The 27,707-nt window shown below is 37.9% G+C and overlaps 1 protein-coding gene across 15 annotated transcripts in view; it reads left to right on the top strand.

Moving 5' to 3' along the window:
- git1 (G protein-coupled receptor kinase interacting ArfGAP 1) overlaps positions 1 to 27,707 on the top strand; it is a 216,394-nt gene that overhangs the window by 145,173 nt on the left and 43,514 nt on the right. For 11 of the 15 annotated variants that reach the window (XM_087977325.1, XM_087977321.1, XM_087977329.1 and 8 more), the window contains 3 exons: positions 3,683 to 3,734; positions 9,879 to 9,951; positions 24,438 to 24,535. In XM_087977325.1, the coding sequence (XP_087833451.1) occupies positions 3,683 to 3,734; positions 9,879 to 9,951; positions 24,438 to 24,535 (223 nt within the window). The remainder of the gene's footprint in view (positions 1 to 3,682; positions 3,735 to 9,878; positions 9,952 to 24,437; positions 24,536 to 27,707) is intronic. The other 4 variants (XM_087977322.1, XM_087977320.1, XM_087977318.1 and 1 more) reach the window with 1 other exon arrangement.

The raw sequence follows: 27,707 nt of genomic DNA, 5'->3' as shown, positions 1-27,707 counted from the left end.
GCAAAGTTATGACCCACATTTTGACATCAATGATTCTTGGTGCTTTGCTGACAAATCACATACTTAGAGGAATAACACTGAAGTGCCGTCAATGATCTTGTGTACCTCATTTCAGAATTGGGCCTCTTGTCAACAGATTGTTAAACATGGATCAGTAAAATCCACTTCATGAGCAGCTAGTAGAGATTGTTCTATGTGAATTGCACAGTGGTTATTGAATTGTCAAGCTTATGTTTGTATTCTGAACACTGACATCCCCAAACATCTGTGCAGGCTACCAGTGCAAAACTAACCTATATCCAGGAAAATAATGCCAGCTGCTTGTGTTGCTATTCTACTGTTTCTACCAGTGGTTATTCTTTAATATTTCTCTCTCTTTCCAATGAGCATCACAGGCACTAATGTAACTGCAGCACTCCAGTGTTAATTTAAATGTAAAAGCATAAATTGACTGCATTTTGAGTCTGAATGCAACCAATTGTTTTAAGAAAAATAATGAAACCTTTCTAATAAGTGTCAACGTTTGCTAAATTCAAAATGAATACCATATGGCACCTTCAGTGTTGAAGCCTGGTCCCTTTTTTTTTAAATGTTAAAATCTCCTCTTCCCCAAAATACTGAGAGATTTATGTTGTGGCAATAGTAGTCTACATTAGGTAGCTATTAGAATCTTTGAACAGTTTTTGAGACATTTTAAATGTTGTCATTTTTGAAAAAAATAGTTTGCAGCTGTGTTTCTTCTCTTCACCTTAATGATTATCCAATGTAACATTTGGAGTAAAAATCCAGAGTTGAAAAGCATCTCTTTACTCACTCAGCACCTCATGGAGAGGTGGTGACCTCGTGATATTACTGGAGAAGTATCCAGGAACCCAAGCTAATGTTCTGAGGCATAACTTCAAATTCCACCACTGCAATTGTTCATTGTCATAAAAGTTCATCTATTTAAGTGCTTTAGGGAAGGTAATCTGCTTCCTTACCTAGTTTATGCTGTGCGTCTGGAGTCACAGCAATGTGGTTGACTCTTAATTGCCCTCTGAAGTAGTCTAGTAAGCAACTAAATTATATCAAACCACTACAAAACCTATAAAAAGGAGTGAAATGGGAAGGAGCGCTCTGCATCAAGCTAGGCACTGGAAATGACAATGGCAAACCTGTCGATCTTGCAAAATCTCCTTACCAACATCTGGGCAGTTGGTGTCAAAATTGGGGAATGTGTTCCACAAAGTAATCAAACAATGGCCCAGATACCACCATCACTATCATTGTCACACCAGTGGGCCAAACCCATTAGAAGTGGCAGAACTGTTGAGAGATAGTTGCCGTGGGAGTCTGTGGACTCTCAACCCCATGAAGTATCATGGCATTAAGGCATACATGAGCAAGATAATTCCTGTTCATTACCATCTGCAGTTCCTAATCATCTAATGTGTCAGTTCATCACCAAGAGTAACACAATAGCACCACTCCTGGCAAGTGTTCAGACAGCTCAAAGGATACAAGTGATAGACTAGATCTGTGGTGGGCAGTGTGGGAACATGGTTGGATCATTCTGTGGTCATCTTTAGCCTGAAGTGCCGAGTTATTCCGTTTCAACCTCTTCCAGAGGTCTCAAAGATCACAGATGCGAGTCTTAAGTCGATTTGATTTACTTCATTGACGTCAAGAAACAGCTAGAGGCAGTGGAAGCTACAAAGACGATCAACCCTGATAACATTCTAGCAGTAGTACTAAAGGCTTGTGCTCCAAACTCAACTGTGCCCAGCAAATGACAATTTCCAACAGGAGTGAATCTGACCATTTCCTTTTGACATTCAATAACATTACCATCACTGAATCCCCTCCTACCAACATCTTGGGAATTACCACTGACCAGAAACTGACCTGAACCAGCCATATAAATACTGTGCTTACAAGAGCAAATCAGAGGCTGGGAATTGAGGTGAGAAACATGGCTCCTAACTCCCCAAGGTCTGGCCATAATCTGCAAAACTCAAAACACTTCCCTTTATTTGTACATCTTCAGCAACACTGAGTTTGATACGATCCAGAATGAAAAAAATCATGCTTGTTTGGAACTTCATCCATGACTGCACAATGGTGGCAGTGTGTACCATCTAACAATTGCACTATAGCTCACCGAGGCCTTTTGACAGCGTCTTCCACACCTGGAAGGATGAGGTCAGCAGATGCATCAGAACACTGCCACTTAGGAATCACTATTCCTTCACCATTCTTGTCAAAATCCTAGAACTCCATTCCTACATCCCATGATCTATTGCAGTTCAAGAAAGCAGCTCACTATTGCCTTCTCCAGTGCAATTAAGAATGAAGAGTAAATGCTGTCCAAGTTAGTGATGGCAACATCCCTGTAATGAATAAAGAAAACTGGATTTGGTGGAAGGAACATTTTGGTAGTTTTTTTAAAAATTAATCCAAATCCAGTTGGATTAAGGTTTGATCATGTTAGCGTGAAATAATTTGTGTTACTTGATGTTATAACCAAATCAGCAAGAACTAAATTCAGAGTTATGCTAATGGTTGTCAGTGATTGGGAGAAAATGTCAGAATTTGTGGTAGGAGAGGAAAGAAATGTTTTGGGGAAGTGAGAACTATACGTGACACAATAGGTAGCAGTCATGAAATACTTGGCGTTATGCTGTCAGAATATGTTGTTACTTAGCCAAAACTCTCCGGAAGAAAATCTATCTAAAATGTTATTGTCACTGGACAATGTGTTGGTGAAGAATTAAGTCATTAAACCAGAGCTAGATGAGTACCTGTGTTTTAAAAAAAAATTGAAGTGTTGCTTTGTCACTTCAATGTCCTTTGCTGTTTGGCCCCTTCCAGGTGTCAGCCCAATGGCAGTAAATCCATATGTGGGTTCACCTTTTTGAATAATGTTTGAGCAACTCCAAGCTCTATGAACCAATTTGGTATTTGCTGCTTTCTACATATCTTCCTCAGACAATGGGGATGTTACAGCTCCTGGCCAGTTTTGCAGATTCAGACTTCAAGGCGGCTACGGTGCAACATAAGTGCTACTCTGTATTCCAGAAACCAGAGTCATTGCAATGTCACAATGGAAAGAATTGCTTTTTCATTGGATGCATATGTGTTTTGTCTCAGCAATATATTTAGTCAAAAGCAAATTGAATCTTGGACACCACAACTAAGTTGTCAGGAAATTTACAGTGCTTTTTAAAAATACATATTCATGATTACAAATCATGTCTCATTCCAGAGCATTAAGTTCATCAGTTCCACTGAGCATCAAGAACAGTATATTTAGCAGGACATTATTGTTGAAGGTTGCTGTTGTCATGGTTAATTGTTGATGGCTATCATTGAGTTACACTGGTACTTCCTAATAATTGCAGTATTTGAGTTCTACAGTATGTAACAACCATCGTATATCTGTTTAAAGTTATTTCATTTATAGTGTCAAGGTAGAGTTAACTCAAGTGCAAAATTCAAGTTTTTGTGGTTTTAGAATATTGCTGAACTTTCAAATGTTTTCCATGTATGCTATATTGGTGAACAGTATGGTAAACAAAATTATGAAACCATAGTTTATCAAAGGCTTTTTCGTTTAAGCTCCATGTAGAAATGAGAATATTTTCTTATGCATTTTTCTTTGATCTGGTGCCTGAGTTATGGTTTCTTTCATGTTTTTCTTCAGTAGTTTGGACTTGTCAGAACTGGCTAAGGCTGCCAAAAAGAAACTTCAAGCAGTAAGTTATGAACAAACAATTACTTCTGTATTGTTAGGAATAACTGCGCCTTCCCCGACCCAAGCCAAATTTAGCATATATCTCTGTGCAAATTAAGTTGCTTCTATGTATTGCATTTAATTTTCTGCAAAACGTAAATCTAGAAAGTAGAAAATGTTGAAAACACACACTGTCAGTCTGCACCTAAAATATCTACTTCAGCCTGATACAATACACTTGATTTAGATATATTTATCATGAGATGTTGCATGATGTGATGAGCTGCTTTTCAGTCTTTAGTTTGAAAATAAAATGAATATTGCGAACTACTTTGCACCTGAGCTTTTTGCATGGTGTTCCTTCCTTGTTAGGTTTTATATTTTATGCAATATGTCCCAATCTAGTAACTAGTACGAAACATTGTATTGATAGAAAAACCTTAAGGGATTTGGCACCCTCTTATATTAACTTGCATCCAAGTATTTTCAAAGTGAAAACATTGTTTCACTTTATTATTGCCACAGAATTTAGGTGGCCACAGACATCTGTTTCTGATTGCTGTGAGATGCTACAGCTTCTTCCAGAATGATCTGAAATTTAAGCAATCCCTCTCAACATTCACATGCACCCTTTCCAGTAGGGTCTCACTGCAGACTGAACCACAGTAAAGCCCTTAGTGCAGTGGCCATGTAGTATTGTTAATTGCCAGAGAAGTTCATATGGCAGTATTGATTTCAGCCCTAATTTTTGTGATCTGTAGTTATCAAAATTTTTGGGACTCTAAGCTTAAACATTCCATATTACTCTAAACAGTAAATTAACTTGACTGGTGGAAATATATTTACAGGATTTGAAAAACATCCTAAATCGTGGAGTGACAGGGATGTTAGTAAATTCTCTTGATTACTTGATTTTAAGATATAATTAAATTATAAAATATGTGAATAAAAGGTGGATAATCTTCATGAATAAGTTTTGGTCTTTGTAATTTGGAATTAAAAATTTGATTGCTTTTGAAGCAGAGGAAGATGCAGAGACATTAAATCAAATATCCTACTGGGTTTTTTTTTATTGCCTCAAAACCTAGTGTGTGCTGTGCTATAAACATGTATCATTTTAAATGGGCTGTTCTTATCATTTCTTTTTTGCTGCTTTTGTGGAATATCCCTTGTTGGTGGGGTTGCAGTGGGTAGCTTGGCATGAGAAGGAAAAATAGATATGCTCTATCCTCCGCAAGACAGTATGATTGTACGTGAAGTTACCTATTTGCTCTTTGGACATTTACTCGAAGCCTTTTGGTAAATTTTGCCTCATAAGATTGTAAATGTACCAGAATGATTGTTCTGTATGTGTACAGTCTTTTGAAGCAGAAAGCCAGATCCATGCGCCATAACAAACACACTAACAGCATGAGATCAGTATCCTTTTGAATCTAAAAGTATCACTGGTGCAGCCATAGGTTGACAGCGACTGAATAAGTGAATCTCACTTTTCATTACGTGACTTTCTTTGGATTTTACTGGAGTTTAGTGACCTGTATTCTATAATTCTCCATTTTTCTGTGAAAGCTGAAAGCTTGTGGCCTTTGCTTAGTTCCCAGATTCTTTTGTGCTTTGGGTTATTGAACTACAACACTTCCAACTCTTCCTTTGGTTTTTGTGGTTGCAACTAAATCTGTCTGTATCTTTTCTTTCTTCACTTTCTTTTTCTCTTGTTCTTCTTACTTTTCTGTTATTGCTCTTTGTATCTGCAAGCACAGGGGGAGGGGGACAGGAAAGACGACAACATGGAAACTCGGCAGGTGGGTTAGAAGCAACAGTACAGGCTGATCCCTGTTAGGGGATGCAGGCATGACACTGGCGTATTTGTGCTCTGTGTGAGCCTGCATCAGGGCTGTTGTGCATTCCTTGGACAGCAACTAAAAGCGAAATGTGACAAAAGCCGAATTTCCGAAGTTAAGTTAGGCTGGAAGCGCACAGCAAGTCAGCAACCTAGCAACAATCATCTCACCAGCTCTCAGTGCTATGTCACAGCTGAGGGATCACTAAACAAAAATGCTCCCTTTTGAGAAACCTATTGGCAGGTGAAACTAATCTTTGGAAGGAAAGGAATAAAATGACATAGTTTTCACAGTGGGAGGTGACGTGAACCCAGCCTGTTGCAGCAGTGTTGTTATTTCTCCACTGACAGATCAGCTGTGTTTGGCTCAGTGAGCCATCGAAACTGGTCAACAAGGTGGAGTTGGACAGTTCCAGCAGAACTTTTTTCTGAAACCAATGGGTATATGCAGCAGGTTCTGGCAGCGAATGTGAAGAGAGATGTAGAGTGAGCCTTTCAACCCTGTAACCTTCATGGGAACTGAAAAACAAATTAGAAATGTAATTTTTTTCAAGGGGTAGTTGGGGTATGGTCGAAAGGAAGGATTATGATGGAGTGAAAATGGGAGCGATTAAATGATAGGATAGTTATTCTTTCAGGGCTAAAGAGAATGGTTAAAAAACCAAAATAACTAGATTGGGAAATCAGCAACAAATGCAGAAATTGCTGGAATAGCTCGGGAGGTCAGGCAGCATCTGTGGAGAGAAATCGAATTAACATTTCGAGTCCAGTGACCCTTCCTTGAATGAGAATGGTGATGGTACAATTTTGGTTTTCTTTTCTTGCCCTGAGTGGAAGTGTGCTATTGGCTGCAAGAATAAAATGAGAGAGAAACTAAAGTGTGCAAAAGATGCAAAATAAACAATGAGAATATGATCTGAAATTGAGCTTGACAATGTTGAGTCCTGAAGACTTAGAGCGTTTGGCTTTTATGTATCTTTTCTTACCATTTCTACCAGCTTCAGTGAGATGCCACCACCAAATATATCTTCCTCACCCTGCATTTTGAATATTTATAAGGTTATAGTTCCGTATGAGTTAATGGAGTAGTTGTGTCAGAGTCTGTGGAAAAGAAGCAGTCAAGTACAAGGTCCCAATTAAGACAGACGTATCACCCCGGCTCCTGATTATTTTTGCAATTATGTTGAACTTGTGTCTGATGCTAACATACAATACACTACATCTTGTTAAAACACTGGTATACCCTGCTAATTAGACTCTTAAATTCAGCATTAAAAAGAGAGTGGTGGCAGCACTGTACCCCAACTACGAACCACCGATAGTTAGCAACATTTGACAGGATCATCTCCATCATGATAGCTTGATCCAGTCCAAATTCACTACAACCCATCCGTTCCCATAGGGCTTTTCAGTATAAAATGCAGGAAATGTAACACTTGCCCTTCCATTCTCGCCACCCCTGGATCCAAATGTGAAAATATAAAAATGGGAGCATGAATACGCCATTCAACCCTTGAAGCCTCCTCTGCCATTCACTATAGTTAGTGATTATCCAACACAGGGTCCTTTTTTTTCTTCCCATATGCATTGTTCTCTTTAACCTGAAAAACTCCTTCTTCAAAACGTTCGGTATTTTGGCCTCCACTGTTTACTGTGGCAGAGAATTAAGCAGGTTACCGCTGTGGGTGAAGCAATTTCTCATCTCCATTGTAAATGGCCTACCCCATATCCTTTGACTATGATCACTGTCCTGGACTCCTTGGTCATCCTTCCTGCATTTACCCTGACTAGTCCTGTTCGAATTTTTCTCAGGTTTCTCAGATTCCACACCGCACGTGCGCAAACACATGTGCACACGCATTTTTCTAAACTCTCATTAATATAGTCCTAACTGATCCAGTCTCTCTTTACGCATCAATCCTGCCACCCTAAGAATCAGTCTGGTAAATCTTCATTGCACTCCCTCCATAGACAAAATATCCTTCCTCCGATAAGGAAGCTAAAACTGCACACAGTAGTCCATGTCTGGTCTCACAAAGGCCTTGTACAATTGCAATAAGACACCTGTACTTTCATCCTCTTGCTATGAAGGCCACTTACTGCCTTCACTGCTTGAAGCACCTGAATGTGTACTTTCAGTGACTGATGTACAAGGGCACCTAGATCTTATTGCATCTCCCCTTTTCACAATATATCGCCTTTCTGTTTTTGCTACAAAGGTAGATAACATTGCATTTATCCACATTATGCATCATCTGCTATGTATTTGCCTACTCACTTGTCTAAATCTCACTAAAATATCTCTGCATCCTCATCACAGATCAAGCACCCACCCAGCTTTGTGTCATTGGCAGATTTGGAGATATACATTTAGTTCCCTCATCTAAATCACAACATGTGAATAGCTAGGATCTGAGCACTGAGCCCAACAATGCCTCACTAGTCTCTGCCTGCCACTCGGGGGGGGAGAGGAGACTGGTTTGTTCCTGCTCTGTTTCCTATGTGCTATCCAGTTCTGTATCCATGTCAGTACACTGTGACGAATCCATGTGGTTTAGGTTTATATGCTATTCTCTTTTATATTTTATTGAAAACCTTCTGGAAGTCCAAGTAAAGTATATATACTGGTTCCCCTTATCAACTCCACTTATTACATCCTCGAAAGATTCCAGTAGATTTGTCAAGCATGATTTCTCTTTTGAAATCCATGCCAACTCTGTCTGATCTTGTCATTTATTGTCCAAATAAATGCTTTGCTATTAAATCTTTAATAGGTGACTCTTTCTAGCATTTTCCCCACTACTGATGTCAGGCTAACTGGCTCTAGAATTTCTTGTATGCTGGATGTAAGTTTGCTCGCTGAGCTGGAAGGTTCATTTTCAGATGTTTCATCACAGTACTAGATAACATCAGTGAGCCTCCAGTGAGGCACTGGTGTTAGTGACTCGCTTTCTATTTGTATGTTTAGGTTTCCTTAGGTTGGTGATGTCAGTTCCTGTGGTGATGTCATTTTGTGTTCTTTTTCTAAGAGGAACTGATATCACCACAGGAAATGGCATCACCAACCCACACAACGTAAACACACACACAGAAAGTGGGTCACTAACACCAGTGCTTCACTGAAGGCTCACTGATGTTCCCTAGTATGGTGATGAAACATCTGAAAATGAGCCTGCCAGCTCAGCAAGCAAACTCAAATCCAGAACCTTAACCTGAGCTACAAATCTTCTCAAAACTCGCTTTTTTGTATTCTCTCTACCTTTTTTTTAAATAGTGGGATTACATTAGAAACCCTACGATCCATCAAAACTGTTCCAGAGTCTGTAGAATCTTGAAATGTGACCACCAAATACATCCACTATTTTTGGACAACTTCCTGTAGTATTTTGAGATGCAGATTATTCGGGTCTGCGGTTCAAAAAACACTTGCTCCAGGTGAAGCAATGATTTACCTGTATGTCTTTCAGTCAACTCTACTGCATTCGCTACTCACTGCATTCTCTTCTGTAATGGGGTGACTAAAAGTGGATTGGGTAACTGCTTTGTGGAACATCTCTATTCAGTACACAAGCATAATCCAGATACTCCATCTTGTGGTTTTTTTTTTGCTTGTTTCTGGATTGCTCTTTTTGCTTGCAGTCACTAACATACCTGTTCTAGGCACATCTTTCTTTCTTTCTTTCTTTCATTTATTGTCCTATCACCATTCTGTTTGGCTCTGGAAGACTAACTCCTTTGCCAGTCTTTGACCTATCACTGATCCTCCTGTTGAATATGTCCCACCCACACTTTGCACAAAACCTATTATATATCTAATATTCCCAGTTCTGATGGGAGGTTACAGACTTGAAACATTAACTGTTCACAGATGCTGCCTGACCTGCTGAGTATTTCCAACATTTTCTGTTTTTATTTCAGGATTTTGAATATCTACAGCCTTCTTTTTTTTGATAAATGTGTTTTCAGTTCCTGAATTATGAGCTATAATGTATAGTCTAATACCTTTCAAGACCATTTAAGACTAAATTAAACACAATAATTAAAATGCATTAGCTTTTAAGAGAATTTAAAATGTGGCCTCTACACCTGTGTATAAAAATGTTGTGGTTTTTAATTTTCTCAAACAAAAATAGTGTCCATAACCATCCCTCAGTTAATTATGTGTGTATTAATATATGGTTTGTTTAAGATAAAGTTAGTACTTGTCTGTACAAGCCTTCCTTTGAACTACATCAATGAAATACAGAACTACTTGGTTTCAGATTGGCCAAAACTAAACATTTGAAGTTTATAAATTGCTGTGTATTGCATTTTCTTTATGCACAGCTGAATAATCGCCTTTTTGAAGAACTTGCAATGGATGTTTACGACGAAGTTGACCGACGTGAGAATGATGCAGGTATGTGAAAAGTTCATGCATTTTTGCTATGACTGTTTGTTTAACTACGGATCTTTTTAATATTAATCGCTGGAATGTAGATTGTCTGCGATCTCTGAGCTAGAATGATCCTACACAACAAGGTTGATTATTTTCACCTCATCTGCTGAGTGTGACTCAACAGTTGGAATATTCTTCACTGAATTAAAACAAATGTTCAAGACAGTAAGCATGGTTAGAATCGATAGTGGATCCTTTGTATTGACGTGATCTTCTGTACTTGCATTTATGGTGCAATGTTAAAGCTAAAATTGATCTCTCTGTACAGTGCAGAATCTGATTTTTAAAACTGTTCCATTTCGCATTGTTCCCATCACCTCTATTCATGAATGCTCAATGTTAACTGTGATAGAAATTGCAGAAAAGTCTGAATCTGGCAATCTAGGGCAGATCTCTTATGACGCTGGTTTTATAATAGATGCAGCTACATCATCTAGTTAGATAAACATGTACAGAGTGGTGTGAGTGAGAAGATCAGAAAGTAACTGTTCAACTGCTTTTGATACTTGGAAGTGTCTATGTAGTTTTCTGGTCCATTCCTTCCTTCTTTACCACTTTCAAAATTATGACTTCACAATTGGTGATCATTCTCTGGCACAGCACCAGAGTTGACTCTGACTTCCCATGATATCCAGACACAATGTTCCAGCAGGGGTCACTGAATAGTCATTCAGATTGGACATGTGCTTATGCCCGAAACGTCAATTCTCCTGCTCCTTTGATGCTGCCTGACCTGCTGTACTTTTCCAGCAACACATTTTTCAGCATGTGCATTGCAGCCAATTTGGTTTTATATTTGTGAAATGTTTTCTCTACCTGATGTTTCAAAGTCTGACCTAGATTTTCTATCCATTTCGCTTTACTCAGGAATATGTGCTGTTTAAAATTTTAAAAAGCCAGACTGCAGCAGATTTAATCTACTGAAATGAGGAACTTAATTGTTTTTTATTTTAAATGGCATCACTTTGGACATTCCATTCCATCAGTGCTTCACAGTACTCAGTTATGGACTCCTCCAGCACAGGAGGAAGTCTGATTCAGTTGATCCCATAGCCTGCAGAATCAGATTGGTTATGTGACAGTGAGACATTTGGCCCTAATCTATCGCAGAATAGTCTCCTATCCCCCTGCATGGCAGTTTTCTTTTCAGATGTGGATAATTTTTATTGCTTGCCTTTGTGAAACCCACAGTAAGCAACAAGGTGACAGCCATTTGACAACAAGTGCTAATGAAGACAGGCTTTGCAGGAGATGCTGCAGCAGCAGATGTGAGCTAAACTGGGCTTGTTTGCCTAACTGCTGAATAGTATTAAAAGATCTAGTGATACAAGTTGAATGTTTGTTTTGACAGTCCACAAGTTCAATGTTCTCTTCAAGCCTTGAACCAAACATGCCTGAATGGGGGGGAAAAAAGATTTCATGGAAGTATCAGCGTTGCAGTATCATTTAATGCAATTTTCAGTGTAATGTGTAAAATTGCTCGTCCCTTTGAGTTATCTTTTTGTCTGTGTGACGTGTCATTAACAATCTTGGGACCAAATCAGAACAACTTTGAGTTTTATATTGGCAAAAAGGCGCGGGTCACAGTACACGATCATATTAGTTTCCACAGAAGATATATTGGAAAGCCTTAATGTATTTTTGTGCAGCAGATAATAGGCTACTGAGCAGGTTACTGGGAGCAAGTTTACTACAGACACCTTGCACATTTGCTTGCTCAAGGATTATGAGACAAATAGCCTCCAGTCAGCAAAGACCAGTGAATGAACATGGAATCTTTAGATATTTTGATTTCTTCTATTTGTTTCAGAGACCCAGTCCATTCCGCAACTGAGCTGTCAGAACTCTTGTGATGTTTTAATATAACACGCAATACATTTTGAGCAGTATTACCAAACTCTTTGAATTGCTGAAAAGTTCCAATTCACTGATTTTCTTTTCAGATGTCTGAAGAAAGTGAGATTGTTTACAATAGCTTGTCTTATGAATACTGTCCTGAAGAAAATGAATAATGTGCTGAAATATTAGAGCCAGTTACATGATAATCAGCAAAAAAAGTTCAGTTTCAGTAAGAAAATTTGATTGGAATGTCTTAATGTGGGGAATGCATGTTATTGCAGCCAACAGAATTTCAACAACTGAAAAACCTATCCATTTTTGGAAAAGGTTTTGGTTGTAGCTTTTTCCCATTATCTGATGAGGATAAAAAAAACATGTGGGTGTTTAACTCTGTGTATACTGCAGAGAAGAGGAACCAGCTGTACAGCAGTGGAAAATGTGCTGAGAATGTTCAGAAAGTTTGTTTTTGCCAAATATGGATAACATTCAATACATTATTTATTCATCAGTCAATTGGTTCTTTGACATGTGTTTTCTAAACATAGCTGCAAGCTACCATGACAGGAAGAGAGATCTAATATCAAAGCTCACTCCAGCTTAATGCTCAAAAACGGGAAAGACAAAAGTGTAACATCTTGCTTTGAGTGGATTTAGCTTACTGCCCTAACTACAATACATAGATTTAATATCAAAGAAGGTAAGAATAATTTTTAATAGATTTAGTTGTGGTTGCTTGTGTCAACTCTGTATGGTCTTGTTTTGGCTAGTTAATGAATTTCGCAGCAGTTAAAATACTTTGCACTGAGTTTGAGGCGAAGGCTGCTAACTTTCCATAGAGGTTAGTTGTTTTACGTTGTGGTGATCATGACGCATCCTTTTCAAGAGTACTGAGAATGTAGCATTAGTTCAGGGTTGAGGTATTTTATTTAAAACGTGGATGTCTTCTAAGCATGATCGTTGATTACGGAGTGCCTAATCTTTCTTTGTTAATGGAAAAGATGAGTTCAAACTTTGAGATGTCCTGTGAACACTGGCTAGATTGGAGCCGAAAACTAAATGAGAATGTTGCCCGCTGTTTAAATTGTTTAATTGTTGGAAGTTTATTTCCAGGATTACTTCCTTCCCCCAGTTAAAAGTGGTCTTAGAGTGGTGCAGTTTTGCAAATACTCTGCTGTCTAATGGTCCTTTGACCAAATCACCACTTTAACCTCTTGAGTTTAGACAGTGAATGTTGGTAAACTGCACACTATATTGCAGTTGGATCTTTGTTTGTGCTTCCTGTTCTTCAGTCTTAAAGTAGAATAATATTACCTTTCCCTGATATGCACTCTTTCCTGCAGGAGTCAGTGTACAACTTGTAGAAATAAGAATACCAGCATTTTTTATTCTCCCTTGCCCAAAGCAGCAAATATTAGTTGTACACATTGGCTAACTCAACACAGACTGGATGTTAAAGCTAAGGCTTTTCTGCTCTGTATGGTTCAGTACTAGATTAGGCAGCATGATTGTTAATCCATTTCAAGTCCACTTGCAGTAAAATTTATGTAACACCTTAAAGTTTCCATGAGAGACCTTGCTGCATCAAATTTGACTGGTGGCAAAGTCAGTCACAGAGGGATGCTGAAATTCCCATGTGTGAACTAAAATTATATTTGTGTAATCTTAAGCACAAAATATTTTGCGCAGGATTACAATGCAAGAGCATGGAAATGGAAGTAGAACATGTGAACCAATCAACCTTCTGTGCTATATGGAAAAAGTCAATGATCATCTGCCTAATTCCACTTTCCTGACCACTCTCTCCTTTCCCTCAATTCCCTTAGATCAAAACACCCTTTATTTGCACTGGGTGTTGTAGTCCATCCAACCTATGTTGTATATCCTGCATCTGACCTTCATTCCATGAGCATGCATTCTTCCCATGTTCTTTTACACTCTTTACTTGCAGCAACTGACCTATTTTTACATCATCTTTGCTTTCATTGCAAACTTAAGCAGTAAAACCTTTAGTCTAATTGTTTTAATTTTAATACAGTTCTGTCCTCTAAATCTAGCTTGGATGATCCTTTGCTTCAAACCTCTCAACCTCTTGAAAAAGTGTTTCCATACATTCTGTATCATTGCTTCATAATGTTAAACATTTCTACTAAATTGCCTAATCTGTGTCTTAACAAAAGTAATCTACTGAGTCTTTGTTTGGATTTGTAGTCCTCATAATCAAGTGAATTTGCGCTTTACATCTTCATTGCTTCAGCATCCATCCTACTGCATGGAGCTCAAAATGCACACGGTGCTTCAGCTATGAACTTAGTAAGTTTGTATTCATATAAAACCATTACATATTGGTTTTAATATTCTGTATCTTTTAAAACCTAGTATTCCACTAGCTTTTTATGGGCTTATCTACTCAACACTTGAACACGTACCACTCCAGTTTTGTGTTCTTTCACATCCAGATTTTCTTCATCCTAAGTATAATTTTATTTTAAAGCAACTAATAAATATTCATTTATTGACACCATTGACATTTGACCTTGTTTCCCACTATTCCACCATTTCATTAATTTCTCTTAGTGTCATTTGCTCAGTAGTTCAATATGCCTCTAGTTTAGTAACCCCATATACAAGATGTTTATAGTGAACAGAACCTGTGGGATACCACACTAGTATCACATATTTTACATAAATATGGTTTTCTTCTAAATCCGCGTCCCTTAAATGTTCTCCCTTGAAACACCTTGTCAAATGCTTTTTGAAAGTCCCTGAGTGCATTTCCTCCATATTTGTCACTTTGTCAAAGAATTTTTCTCAAACATCTCTAGTCTGGTCTTATCTTTCTAAACTATCTTGATGAATTGTCATCGGAAACCTCTGAAGCAATGCTTTATCTTAAAAAAAAATGTAGCTATGATTAACATATGCATTGTACTCCAGACATTTTCTTTGATGTGGGGGAGGAGTTGCAAACATTGGTTTTATATTCCTAAGTGGTGTTGGTCTTCAATTTATTTCAGCTGTGTTGTGATCTTTTTAAAAATCTCATTCATATAGCATGGACATCTTTGGCTGGGCCAGCATTTATTAACTGTCCCTTGTTGCCTTGGAGGTGGTGGTGGTATGCTGCCTCCTTGGACCACTGCAGTCCATGTGCTGTGGGTAGACCCACGATGCCATTAATGAGGTAATTCTAGGTTTTTGACCCAGTTGCCATGAAGGAACAATAATATAATTCAAAGTCCAGGATGGTGAGTAGTTTGGAGGGGAAGTTGCAGACGGTGGTGTTCCATGTGTTTACTGTCCTTGTCCTTCTAAATGGAAGTGGTCATGGATTTGGAAGGTGCTATCTAAGGATCTTGAGAGAATTTCTGGAGTGTATCTTGTAGATTGTACACTACTGCGACTGAGTGTCAATATGGAATAATTGGTTGTGAATGTAGTACCAATCGAGTGGCTGCTTTATCTTGGATTATGTCAAGCTTCTTGAGTGTTGTTTGAACTGCACTCATCCAGGCAAATGGGGAGTATTCCATCACAATCCTGTCTTGAGCCTTGTAGATGATGGACAGGCTTACGTTCGTGTGGTGCGAGTGTTATTTGCCACTTTTCAACCAGCACCTGGATGTTGTCCTGATCTTATTGCATTTGGACATAATTTCTGTTTCAGTGTCTGAGAAGTCACAAATGGTGCTGAACATAATGCAATCTTAAGTGAACATCCCCATTTCGGACCTTATGATGGAGGGAACATCATTAATGAGACATCTGCAGATGATTGGGTCAAGACACCAGCCTGAAGATCTCCTGCAGAGATGTCCTGGAGCTGAGGTGACTGATCTCCAACAACTAGAACCATTTTCCAGCTGTGATTCCAACCAGTAGAGAGCTTTCTCCCAGCTTCCTATTAAATCCAGTTTTGCCAGGGTTACTTGATGCCACACTCGGTCAAATGTAGCCTTGATATAAAAGGGCCATCATTCTCACCTAACCTTTGGAATTCAGCTCTTTTTTGTTCATATTTGAACCAAAGCTGTCGTGAGGTCAGGAGCTGAGTGGCCTTTGGGGAACTCAAACTGGACATCACTAAGCAGGTTATTGCTGAGCAGGTGCTCATTGATAGCACTGTTGATGACACCTTCCATCCCTTTACTGATTATCAAGAGTAGACTGATGGGGCAGTTGTTGATCAGTTTGGATTAGTCCTGTTTTTTGTGTGCAGGACATACCTGGAGAATTTTCCATCGGGTTGATATCTCTATTAGTTACACTTGGTGCTGTCCCTGCCATGCCTTCCTGCAGCTTTTATTGAGCCATGGGTGGTCCCAAGGTTTAATAGTAGTGGTAGATTGGAGCTCTGCCAGGCAATGAGGTTGCAGATTGTGTTTGCGTATGATTCTGTTGCTGCTGATGAACCACAAAGCCTCATTGGATGCCCAGTTTTGAATTGTTAGATCTGTTTTTCTTCATTATTCACTCATGGGACATGGACATTACTAACTGGCCAGCTTTCGTGCCTATCCTAGTTGGCCTTGAGAAGGTGGTGATAGCCCACAATGCCATTAGGGAGGGAATTCCAGGATTTTGACCCAGTGACAGTGAAGGAATGGTGATATACTTTCAAGTATGTATAGTGAGTGGCTTGCAGAGGAATTAGCAGGGGGTGGTATTTCAATGTATCTTCTGCCCATATCTTCTAGATGGAAGTAGTCATGGATTGAAAGATCTATTCTGAAGATCTTTGAATTTCTGTGGTGCATCTTGTGGATAGTACACAGTACTGCTACTGAGCATCTGTGATGGAGGGAGTGGATGCTTGTGGATTTGGTGCCAATCAAGTGGGCTTCTTTGGCCTGGATAGTATTGAGCTTTGAGTGTTACTGGAGCTGCACCCATCCAGACAAGTCAGAAGTATTCCATCACACTCCTGACTTGTGCCTTGTAGATGATGGAGACGCTTTGAGGACTGAACAGATGAGTTACTCACCACAGTTTTCCTAGCCTCTGACCTGCTCTTGGAGCCAGTGTTTATGTGGCAGGCCCAGTTGAGTTTCTGGTCAATGGTAATCCCCAGGGATATTGCTAATGGTGATTCAGTGATAGTAATACTGTCGAATGTCGTGGGGCAGTGGTTAGATTGACAGATTCTTATGGTCATTGCCTGGTGTTTGTGCAATGTGAATGTTACTGGTCAGCCCAAGCCTAGATATTGTCCAAATATTGTTGCATTTGAATATGGACTGCTTCAGTATCTGAGTAGTCACAAATGGTGCTGGGCGTTGTGCAGTCATTGGCATACTTCCACACTACTGACATTTTGAGGGAAGGTCATTAATGAAGCAACTGAAGGTGGTTGGGTTAAGAAGACTACCCTGAAGAGCCCATGTAGAAATATCCTGGAGCAGAGATGACTGACTCCAACAACCACAACCAGTGGTGAGTTTGCACCCTTTACCCATAGATTCCTGTTTTACTTGGGCTACTTGCTGCCACACCCAGTTGAATGTGGCTTTGATGTCAAGGGCTGTCACTCTCACTTCACCTCTGGAATTTAGCTATTTTGTCCATGTTTGAACCATGTTTAATGAGGTCAGGAGCTGAGTGGCCCTGGCTGAACCCAAACTGGGTGTTGCTGAGCAGATGCTGGTTGAAAGCAATATTAATGACCCCTTCCATCACTTTACTGATGATCCAGAGTAGACTGATGTGGTAATAATTGGCCGGGTTGGATTTGTCCTGCTTTTTATGTACAGGACATATGTGGGCACAATGTGTCCCAGTTATCCCAGTGATAGTTCAACACATGATGTATTGTGTTATCAATGTGAAGACTGAACTTCGTCGCCACATGGACCCTTCTTCAGAACTGAGGGGGCCACTGGACTCGACGTTAATTCTGGTTTCTTCAGCAATTTCTTGTTTTCATTTGTCTAAAATACTTGCCTTGGCCAGTTAATGGTTGAATTTTAACTATCGGAGGGAGGGACAATATTGTAAGTAATGTTGTGTTTGAATTGCATAGGTTTTGAATTGTGTGTGTTTCCCTCTTTCATACATTCACAAATAGAACAGCAAAAAGGCAAATACTGTCAATAGGGTTAGGGAAGAGCTTTGGTATATTCATCAAATGGAGTTTTATAGCTGACAGCTGCATTTGTCAAGTTCTTGCAAGTCTAAATGAGAATAGTACTTCAAAGAACTGTTTTTTTTTGACAATACTTTGTCAAAGTACTTTCGTGATGTGAACATGTGTGATGGTAATTGGATCAAGGTTTACGAACAGTTGGTGTGCGAAGGAAACTAATTCAATCCCTATAGTAGCTGCAGAACTTAGATCAGGTCTAGATGAGAAATGAATGGATAGATTTTTAAAATTTAATTCTGCTATGTTATTGTAAAAATACAATTTTTGGTGAATGCATTTAAACTAAAGAAAATGACAGGACTGTTGCAGGAGCAAGTTCAAATGGTCACCTGAACTGAAAGTATTTTACTGCAAAGTCACCCATGTTTTAGCTAAATTGGCAGCCCCACTCCAGCCAGGCAAATGGTTGCTGTGGGACATAGAAACCATCACAGTGATGCAGAAGAGCAAGAGACCTTGGGAAGTTGGTTTTTCAGGCACAGAAACATAAGGAGCAATAGGACCTCTACAGTTGCTAGTTTTGGAATGGTTGATGCTGATTGGGATCAATAGTGCAAGGTTTTTTCGACTTTCTAGCACTCAGACCCCTTATCTTACAGGACATAAAATATTAATGAGTTGAAAACAAAATGTAAACTTTGACTGTTGTATTGTTGGAATTTTTTAAGTATCTTGCTCCTTAAAGACCAGCAAGTGTTTCATTCTAAAATTGATTCTGGCAGGACAAGAATGTATAATTGCACACTTAATCATCTATACTGGAATATCTAATAGTGTAAAAATTAAGATATGTATATTTTACTGTTACTTTAGTCTGAGATTAAAATGTTCATTATTTTGGTACTTTATACAGTATCTGTGACTGGGTCGCTTCATACTAAGTACAGTCATTATCTATTGCATGTTTTCAATTATGAACTTTCGAAAATTCGGAAGGCACTTCTATAAATGCTTCAATGCATTCAGTTATTAAGCTTAATGTGTTCCACAGAGCCTTTTTGAAGTTTCACATTTACAGCACAATAAAGATATCCTTCCAATAATGTATGTAGATGGGTAATCTATTGTCTGCACGCTGTAGGACGAAGCTACTGCACGTTTTTTAGTTTTAGCTTTCACTGCCAAGCAGATGTTTGTAATTCTCATCATTACCAATGCAACAGAAAGCGAAATTCTGAAGTCAACCATGTGGTGTGTGTTGAATCATGTGAAAAGCATAAGTAGCCAGTTCTGTTAACATTATTTCAAATTTTTGTAAAGTCAAATAGTTGTTTCTTTAACAAGAACTGCCTTCTGACAGTACTGTTCATGTAAATATTAAGTGACGTCATCTCAAGAAGGCTGATTTGGAAGAGAAAACGGAGCCTGCTGATGTGTGAGAATTTAATTAATAGTAAACTATATAGTCACCAGCTGAATTGCTTTTGACTTCTTTTTCCCTTCAATGTCAGTATGCACAATCTGATTGTGTCATATTGGAGTACCATGTTTTCGGTAAACCATTAGACCATTCCCCACACAGCTTCATTACTTGCTGTTAAAACAAATCTTAATTAAAGCAGATATGTTATAATTTGCTTTATGCAGATATAATGGTAAAATGTTGTTTTAATAAACTTGAATTTATCAATAAATAAAAGTATTTTATACATATATGTAATAGAATTGCAAATGTGTAGGAATTTAATTTATTACTTAATAGCTTCATTTGTGACATACTTTGACTATTTCCACAGAGAAATGTATTTTTTTTAAAAACTAGTATAAGTGCAGATAAAAATTATACTTTGACATCTGAAGCTTTAAATAAAGATTTTTTAATGAAATTACATGCATTCCTATGTATATTTTAAATCCTATCTTGTAGTTCAATATGGTTGCATTTTAAACCAAAAAGCTCATAATCATTCAGCGTTCTGAAGTTGATGACTTAATTTCTTAGTGAGGGAAGAAGTAGTTGAGCGGAAAGGCAGTTTTAATTCAACTTGCCACTTCACTTACAGAGTCATAGTAATATAGCATGGAAACAGACCCTTTGGTCAGCATGGACTGGTTGGACCATAATCCCAAACTTAACTAGTCCCACTTGCTCGCAGGTGACCCATATATCTCCACACTGTTTTTATTCATATATTTATCTAAATATCATTAATTGTTGTAACTGTACCTGCAATCACCATTTCCTTTGGACGTTCATTCCATATACGAATCACTCTGTGTAAAGAATAAAAAATTCCTCCATGTCTTTTTTAAATCTTCCTCCTCTCACATTAAAAATATGCCCCATCCGAGCAAAAAGACACCTGCCATTCACCTTATCAATCCCCCTCATGATTTTATAAACCTCAATAAGGTCACCCTTCAACCTCTTACGCTCCAGTGAAATAGGCCAACCTATCCTTAACTTAAACCCTCCATTCCTGGCACCATCCTAGTAAATCTCTCCTGAACCCTCTCCAGCTTAATAATATCCTTCCTATAACAGGGAGATCAGAACTGGACACTACTCCAGCAGAGGCCTCACCAATATCCTGTACAACCTAAACATAATGTTCCAACTCCTATACAGCAAGGTCTGAGCAATGAAGGCAGGCATGTTAAACCAAGCTATCTGTGTGATGCAAACTTTTAAAAATTACATATCTGCGTCCCTAGGTTTATCTGTTCTGCAACAATACCCAAGGCCTTACTTTTAATTGTATAAGACCTGCCTTTGTTTGTTTTTACCAAAATGCCATTCCTCACATTTATCCACATTAAACATTTGCCTTGTCTTTTTGTTAATAGTGGGTGATTCAGTGATGATAATGATGAAGGGTATTTGTTAGATTATGCATTAGTGGGGATGGCCATTGCTTGGCATTTGTGTGACACGAATGTTGCTGCCACTTTTACTTATGTCTGGATATAGTCCAGGTTTTGTTACATTTGGACATAGATTGTTTCAGTATCTAAGGAGTCACGAATGGTGCTGAACATTGTACAATCATAAACAAACTTGCTCACTTCTGACCTCATGATGGAGGGAAGGTTGTTGACGAAGCAGTTGCTGATGGTTTGGGCACTACACTGAAAAGCCCCTCTCTGAGTCCTGGGATGACTGACCTCAAACAATCGCAACCAGTTCCCCTTCTGATCCATACTGATACCAGTTTTGCACGGACCCTTGATGCCACACTTGATCGCATGTGGCCTTGATGTCAAGGGTTGTCACCCTTGCCTCACCTCTGAAATTCAGCTCTTTTCTCCATGTTTGCACCAAGGTTGTAATGAGGTCAAGAGCTGACAAATCACTAATGTGGCATCTGTGAGCAGGTTGTTGCTGAGGAAATGCTATTTAATAGCACTGTTGATGACAACTTTCATCACTTTACTGATAATCAAGAGAAACTGATGAGCAGGTAATTGGCCAGGTTGGATTTGTCCTGCTTTGTGTCTATTTGGGCTTACCTGGAAATTTTCCAAGTTTCAGGTAAATGCCAGTGTTGTAGCTGTACTCAAACAGCTTGACTAGTGGAGCGCAAATCATCAATACTTTCGCTGGAATGTTGTCAGTGCCCAGGTCTTTGCAGAAACCAGTGCCTCCAGTAATGTTTGGATATCACTGATAACAGCTATTCGAACATGTATTGCGTACTCTGAATTATTGAGACCCAATTATATCTCAGTTTTCAATACAGATGCTCTTGTGACGCACTTTGTGGTATTTATACTTATTTTTGTGAAACTGAACAGAGTAGATAGACTTGTTTTCTAGTTCTAAGCTTCCAAGTATTTTGAGTTGCATGGCACCAGGGTGAATTACTGTTCCGGAGACAAACTCAAAATTACCTGGCTATATTGCAGGAAAGCATTGAAATAAGTTAGTTTGCAAGCTGTTAATACATTTCTCCTATAAAGCAGTGTTGGCAAATAAGTCCACTGACCGCACAGAACTTTATTTATTTCATTCATTCATGGGATGAGTGTGTTGCTGGCTAGGCCAACATTAATTGCCCAGAGGGCAATTAAGAGTCAACCACATTGATGGCATAGCATCAGAATGATTCATTTCGACAAAATATATTGAAGCTTTTAACTTTGCAAGTGCTTTTTAAAGCTTTTGATTTAAGATTCAGGCAGGCTAGTCATTTGAACAGCCAACTCAAGGACCAGATTCTTAATAAATCTGTTCTTTGATTTTTAGGTTTTCAAAGTATGCTTTCATGCTTAATTTAGTTGTCGTTTATGGGTCTACATTTACATATAATAAAAATATATTTGAAGCATAAATTTGATCAGGCTACTGCATGCATGTTTTTAAAATTGTACCTATTATATTCTAAGGAAGTCACTTATAAATTTAAACCCCTCACCTCTTCCCCCACTGCCACCCGCCCTCTCACCAAAAAAAAATGAGGGATTAATTAGAAGAAACATTTTCCTACATTAACAGGATATTCCCCTGTCCTACAAAATATGGTAGCAAACAAAGCTTCCATTACATGCAAAGGGAAGTGGACAATTATTTGGAAAATAAATGTACTTAAAGCATAAGGGGAAAGAACTAAATGGATAATTCTGTGAGAGAATTAGAGTGGAACAAGGGGCTAAATTATGCTACCCGTTTAATTAGATTCTGTGCTTCCAGTTAAAATCCTAAGATTTTTATTTTAGTGACGCTATATTCGATCTAAATTTGTGAACAATACATCTGAAAGAATGGCAGATTGTATCCAGAGGTACATACCTTTGCATAGGTCATTTTAAGGTTCATTATACTTTTTTTTCCCTCCAGCACATCATAGCTCTTGACAGATTTATAGAGGTTTTGCATTCAGGCACATACCTGGATTTTGCTGTGGTAACAACAGTGCAAATTAGTGTTAGTTGTCAATTACTACACTGACAGTAAAATCTGGAGTTCATACATGTAGTTAAATTTGAAAATTCAGAAGTTGCTGTCAGTGATCCTATGCTTTGTCATAGGGTACATTAATGATACCATTTCAGCCTGCCTTATCTCTGCCTCCACACCCATCCTTGTTTCAAGACTGCAATCAAGTAGAAATCACTGAACTGACATGAAATTATCTTTTAATGCCTTTAAACTTGCTATATAAACTCTTGAAAAAGTTTTGCCTTGTTAAGTGAAGTGTAATATTTTTTAATGACACATTAACTTAATAATTACGACTGAACAGCCTCACTTGTCTTAAAAGAAAACTGATTTCATATTAGGAGAATATCCAATTTCTCCAATATAGCTGAATAAATTAATTTCTAAAAATGTATTTGCTATATCAGCTGCCTTAATCCCAATTCTTTTTCCACTTATAAAAATTTTGATTAAGAATGGAACTCTGTTTTGCTTCCTGGTTTACTGTCTGTGAATAAATCAGTGTGATGAGCTGCTTACCCCTTGGATGTTGACAAGAATCATTGCTGGATGCCTGACAATCCCTATGACTTGGCACCAGTTTCAAACAGTTGTTGGGAAAGGAAAAATTCTTGCCACAGATCAATGTGGGCATTTTTCTTCAAGGGCAGTGGCAAATGCCTCATTTTGCTACTGACCATGAAATCTGGGATAGGGTATTTGAGGAATGGGAAAATCATAAAACTTTGAATTGTATTTTGGAAAAGAAAAGCAAAACTGAAGACCTGTTAATTATTTCTGGTACCGCTGCATTACATTGTAAATATTGAACACACAGACACACTTAGTGACAGCCATCATTTGATTGCTCTGTTGCAAAGTTTGGAATTTCACTGTGGACTGGAAAAGCATGATCTTCAAATCTCCAGTGTCTGCAAGGAGAACAGGTTAATAATTTCATGGTTCACTATCTCCTAAATAATTTTGTATTGATCCTAATTATAATGAATGTGGAACAAAGTCACTAGATGCTTTGTACATTTGTAACCACTAGAGAATGCTAAAAATACTGAAGGCTTTTAATATGACCCCGAGGCCTATAATGATTATATTGATACAACTTTTGCTCTGCACCAGATCACTTTTGTTATCGGAAAGTTAAATAAAGTAACTGAGAAGTGATGTAAATTTAAACTTGTAAGTCTGTATCCTAGTTTTGCTGGTAATTAGATTGATGAATCTGTTGATTTAAGACAGTTGTTACATAATGCAATTCTTTAATATACTCATCTAATTCTGAGGTAAATCTAGCATCGCTGGTTTGCAGCTGAAATAGTTTTGGGTCTTTTAGTTTGTACCACATTTAGATAAAAACTGCTCTTGCTCCATGTTAGCAAGGGAAATCTCAAAGTTTTAAGTTTGCAGCCAGATAATAAAGCAGACTTGATCTTCCCTGTTGGGCTATATTAATCAAAAGTAATAGTGTGACTTAACCAATTAATTTCATCTACAGCAAGGTTTTTTTTTAAAAAAAGCACCTCAGCTTGTAAAATGTTATTTTCATTCAGTCCTAGCTTCTTTGCTAATACTATGAACTTGCTGTATTTGCAGTGTGGCTGGCCACCCAGAATCATAGCACATTAGTGACTGAACGTAGTGCTGTTCCTTTTCTTCCAGTGAATCCAGAATATTCTGCAACCAGGAACCAGGTATGTTAGAATACTAGTCTATAAAATATATTTTTGCATGTTTACTTACTTACTTTCTTACTTAGTGTGGAAACTGGCCCTTCGGCCGAACAAGTCCACACCGACCCGCCGAAGCGCAACTCACCCAGACCCATTCCCCTACATTTACTCCTTCACCTAACACTACGGGCAATTTAGCATGGCCAATTCACCTAACCTGCACATTTTTTTTGGACTGTGGAAGGAAACCAGAGCACCCGGAGGAATCCCATGCAGACACTGGGAGAATGTGCAAACATATATCTAAAATAATGTATAAAGTTATATGTATTCATATGAATGTTGTATACATCAGATCCATATTATAATGCATTATATATTTTAATAGGAAAGAATGAATGCTGGATAAGAGGAGAGGGAAATTAGCTCATTCACAGTTCTTTAATTTGTTTCTGTTTTACCCATCCTTCAACATTTGTTCTAGTGGAATTGATCTTTAGGAAGGTGTGTGAGAGTGAGATCTTGTAATTTTAATAATGTTTGCTTGGTCCCTCCTTTTGACAGTATGATCGAGATTAGGAATAATCTGTTTACAGGCACAGCACTATTAAGCGAGCTGGACTACTAGTTCACCCTAATGAAGTTACCTCCAACTGATTTATGAGGGTTTTGTCAAATTTGGTTGAACACTTTTGCCTAAATTTATATTTAGAGAAGGAAGCGGGAATGCAGTACTGATTTTTCAATACAATGACTTGACTGTACAAGAGCATTACTAGTTGAAAATCGATGACTACATCTGTCATCAGGTTGCTGTTGCTTGCTTACAACCAAGCAAAATGTTATTAATGTCTTAGTTGAATATTGATTCAGTTTTGACAGACTGGCTATATACATCTCTCAATCATAATCTTGTTTTATGACTTGATTTATGTACTTGGAATTTTCTGGTACTGTAAAGGTGTCTTTTTCACTTGATACTGGGCAAACCTCTCTGTTAATTTAAACCTGACACACTCTCAAGCTCACCTCATGCCGTATTCTGTTAAAGTTCGAAAGGCCAAGAGCTATCCCAGATTTAACTATTTAAAGTAAAAATTAACAATTTTCTTCTTTCAGACCAACAGAGAACATTAAAACCATTATTTATGACTCCTTTCTCTTAAACCTATCTTTTACCTCCCACTCTACAATACTGGTCCGATAAATTCTCTCTCACATTTACGGCAAAATCAATTTCAAATACAGGTATAGTTTTCAGATGTCGAACGTTCTCTGTAGGTTTCTCTAGGTCAACTTTAATGTTCTGCTGCACAAATTTCTTCTATGCAGATACCTTTCAGAGAGCTATTTGGCTAGCAGTCTGTACTTGTTGGCGCTCTTTGCTGTTCTCCCCCTAACTGTTCAAAATGTTGGTTTTATACCCCAAAGCATTGGATCATTTCATTGGCTTGATGTCATCAAAACACTACATTCAAATTTGATTGGATTTTGATATATTGGAACATAATTTTAAACTGGCAAAATTTGAAGTTGTTGTATACCATGGCAACTCATCTGCACTATTGGTTTCACAGTCAAATGCACATTTTAAATTCTTTCAGCGCACTCTATGCCTCTCTAAGCCCGTGCCAGCTTCCAGTCTCTCTTAAAGGTGCAGTACACCTCTACACCTTCATAATACACTGTTCTTCAGATTTGACACTCAGCTTTTATATATGTAAACTTATTTTGTGAAATAATACCAACTTCATCTGGTACCTGACAACACTTCAGTATAAGTGCATATCACAGCTGAATTCATAATAGGAAGCACAACATAAGAAATTAATATTGTATGACTTTAGTGCTTCTGCTGATATGAGATTGTATTTTGCTGCACTATTTCTTAGAATTGATTGTCAATCTTTTCCACAAAAGGTTTAAGCCATTGCAGTCTTGTAACTTCATTTGCCAAATAACTGCAAAAATAAGCTGATATTTGAACTTTATTAGCCTTTTTTTTAAAAGGCCTTGGTTTAGGAATGTTTGAACAGTAAAATGAGTAATCTAATCTTCAAGTGAAAGATAAATTCAACAAGTGTGCATGTGAAAGGTGTTTTTGTATTCAGTTAAGTTCCTAGAAGTTGAATGGTTAAAAGAAATTTAAAAGTAGCTCTGTTAGTATTGTGCCATCCTCTGCTGCAAAATGGACTCAATGTACTGCATTGTTACAAATTTCTAATATGACTGTCCTTTTTGACACTTGTTTTGTGGATGGGAAAAATCTAAGGGTTTTGGATAGGCATGTCAGTGAGGAAACTTCAATTTAATAGTAAAGTTTATTTCCTAAGATTATTGTTTCAGGGGTTAGATTGTAGAAGTGTGAATTAACCAGTTAATTTCTTCTGTTGCAAGCTTATTTGTTTTAAAAAGAAGCACCTTGTAAAATGTTACTTTCATTGAACCCTTGAATAAAGTTTAAAATCTCTTATCCACCATACTGTCAACATTTCAATTTAAAATTTCCTGTGAAGTGACTGCTTCTTGATGACCATGCTAAACTTTATCATGTGGTGTATGTGAAATTAAGAGACAGAAATAAAGGCATCCACTTCCATAGCACAATCTCTTGAAGTTTCTCAAAAGAATTCACAAATGATGGATTACTTATGAATTTCAGCCACTGAGGTAAGCAAACACAGCAGCAATTTTCATCACCACAAGAATCTGCTTGTTAACAGACTTAGGTATCTGTGGAATTTAAGATCACTTCCTGAGTAAATGCACAGTGGTATTGAGATGTTCAGATCAAGATGATCCCAGGTTTGAAATTCAGTCATATAAGATCAGCAAGCATTGGTCGCATTGGTTTAGAGATTCCCTAACAGTAATCAAAGTACTGACAAAGTATAGATGGCTAATTGGAGGATCATAAAACACAAGCAATACCATAATCCTGAGGATTTTTAATTTTCATATAAACTGGACAGACTATATTAACCAGAGTAGTTTGAAGGATGTGTTTGTGAAATATATACAAAACCATTTTTTTTAGAAAAATGTGGTAGAATCATCAAAAGAACAGGCTATTCTAGATCTGGAAAGAAAAAAATAAATATGACTCTCCTTCAGATCTTCTGATAGGATTAACCAGGAATCTTGCTGTAAAGCATCCTGTTACAACCTCTAAGGGGAAACCAGAAAGCACAAT

Source organism: Chiloscyllium plagiosum, unplaced genomic scaffold (assembly GCF_037043375.1).
Source record: "Chiloscyllium plagiosum isolate Xiang-an unplaced genomic scaffold, Cpla_swu_hap1 HiC_scaffold_31, whole genome shotgun sequence".
Lineage (NCBI taxonomy): Eukaryota > Metazoa > Chordata > Chondrichthyes > Orectolobiformes > Hemiscylliidae > Chiloscyllium > Chiloscyllium plagiosum.
The sequence above is the reverse complement of the archived record's forward strand: the minus strand, read 5'-3'. Positions and strand labels throughout refer to the sequence as shown.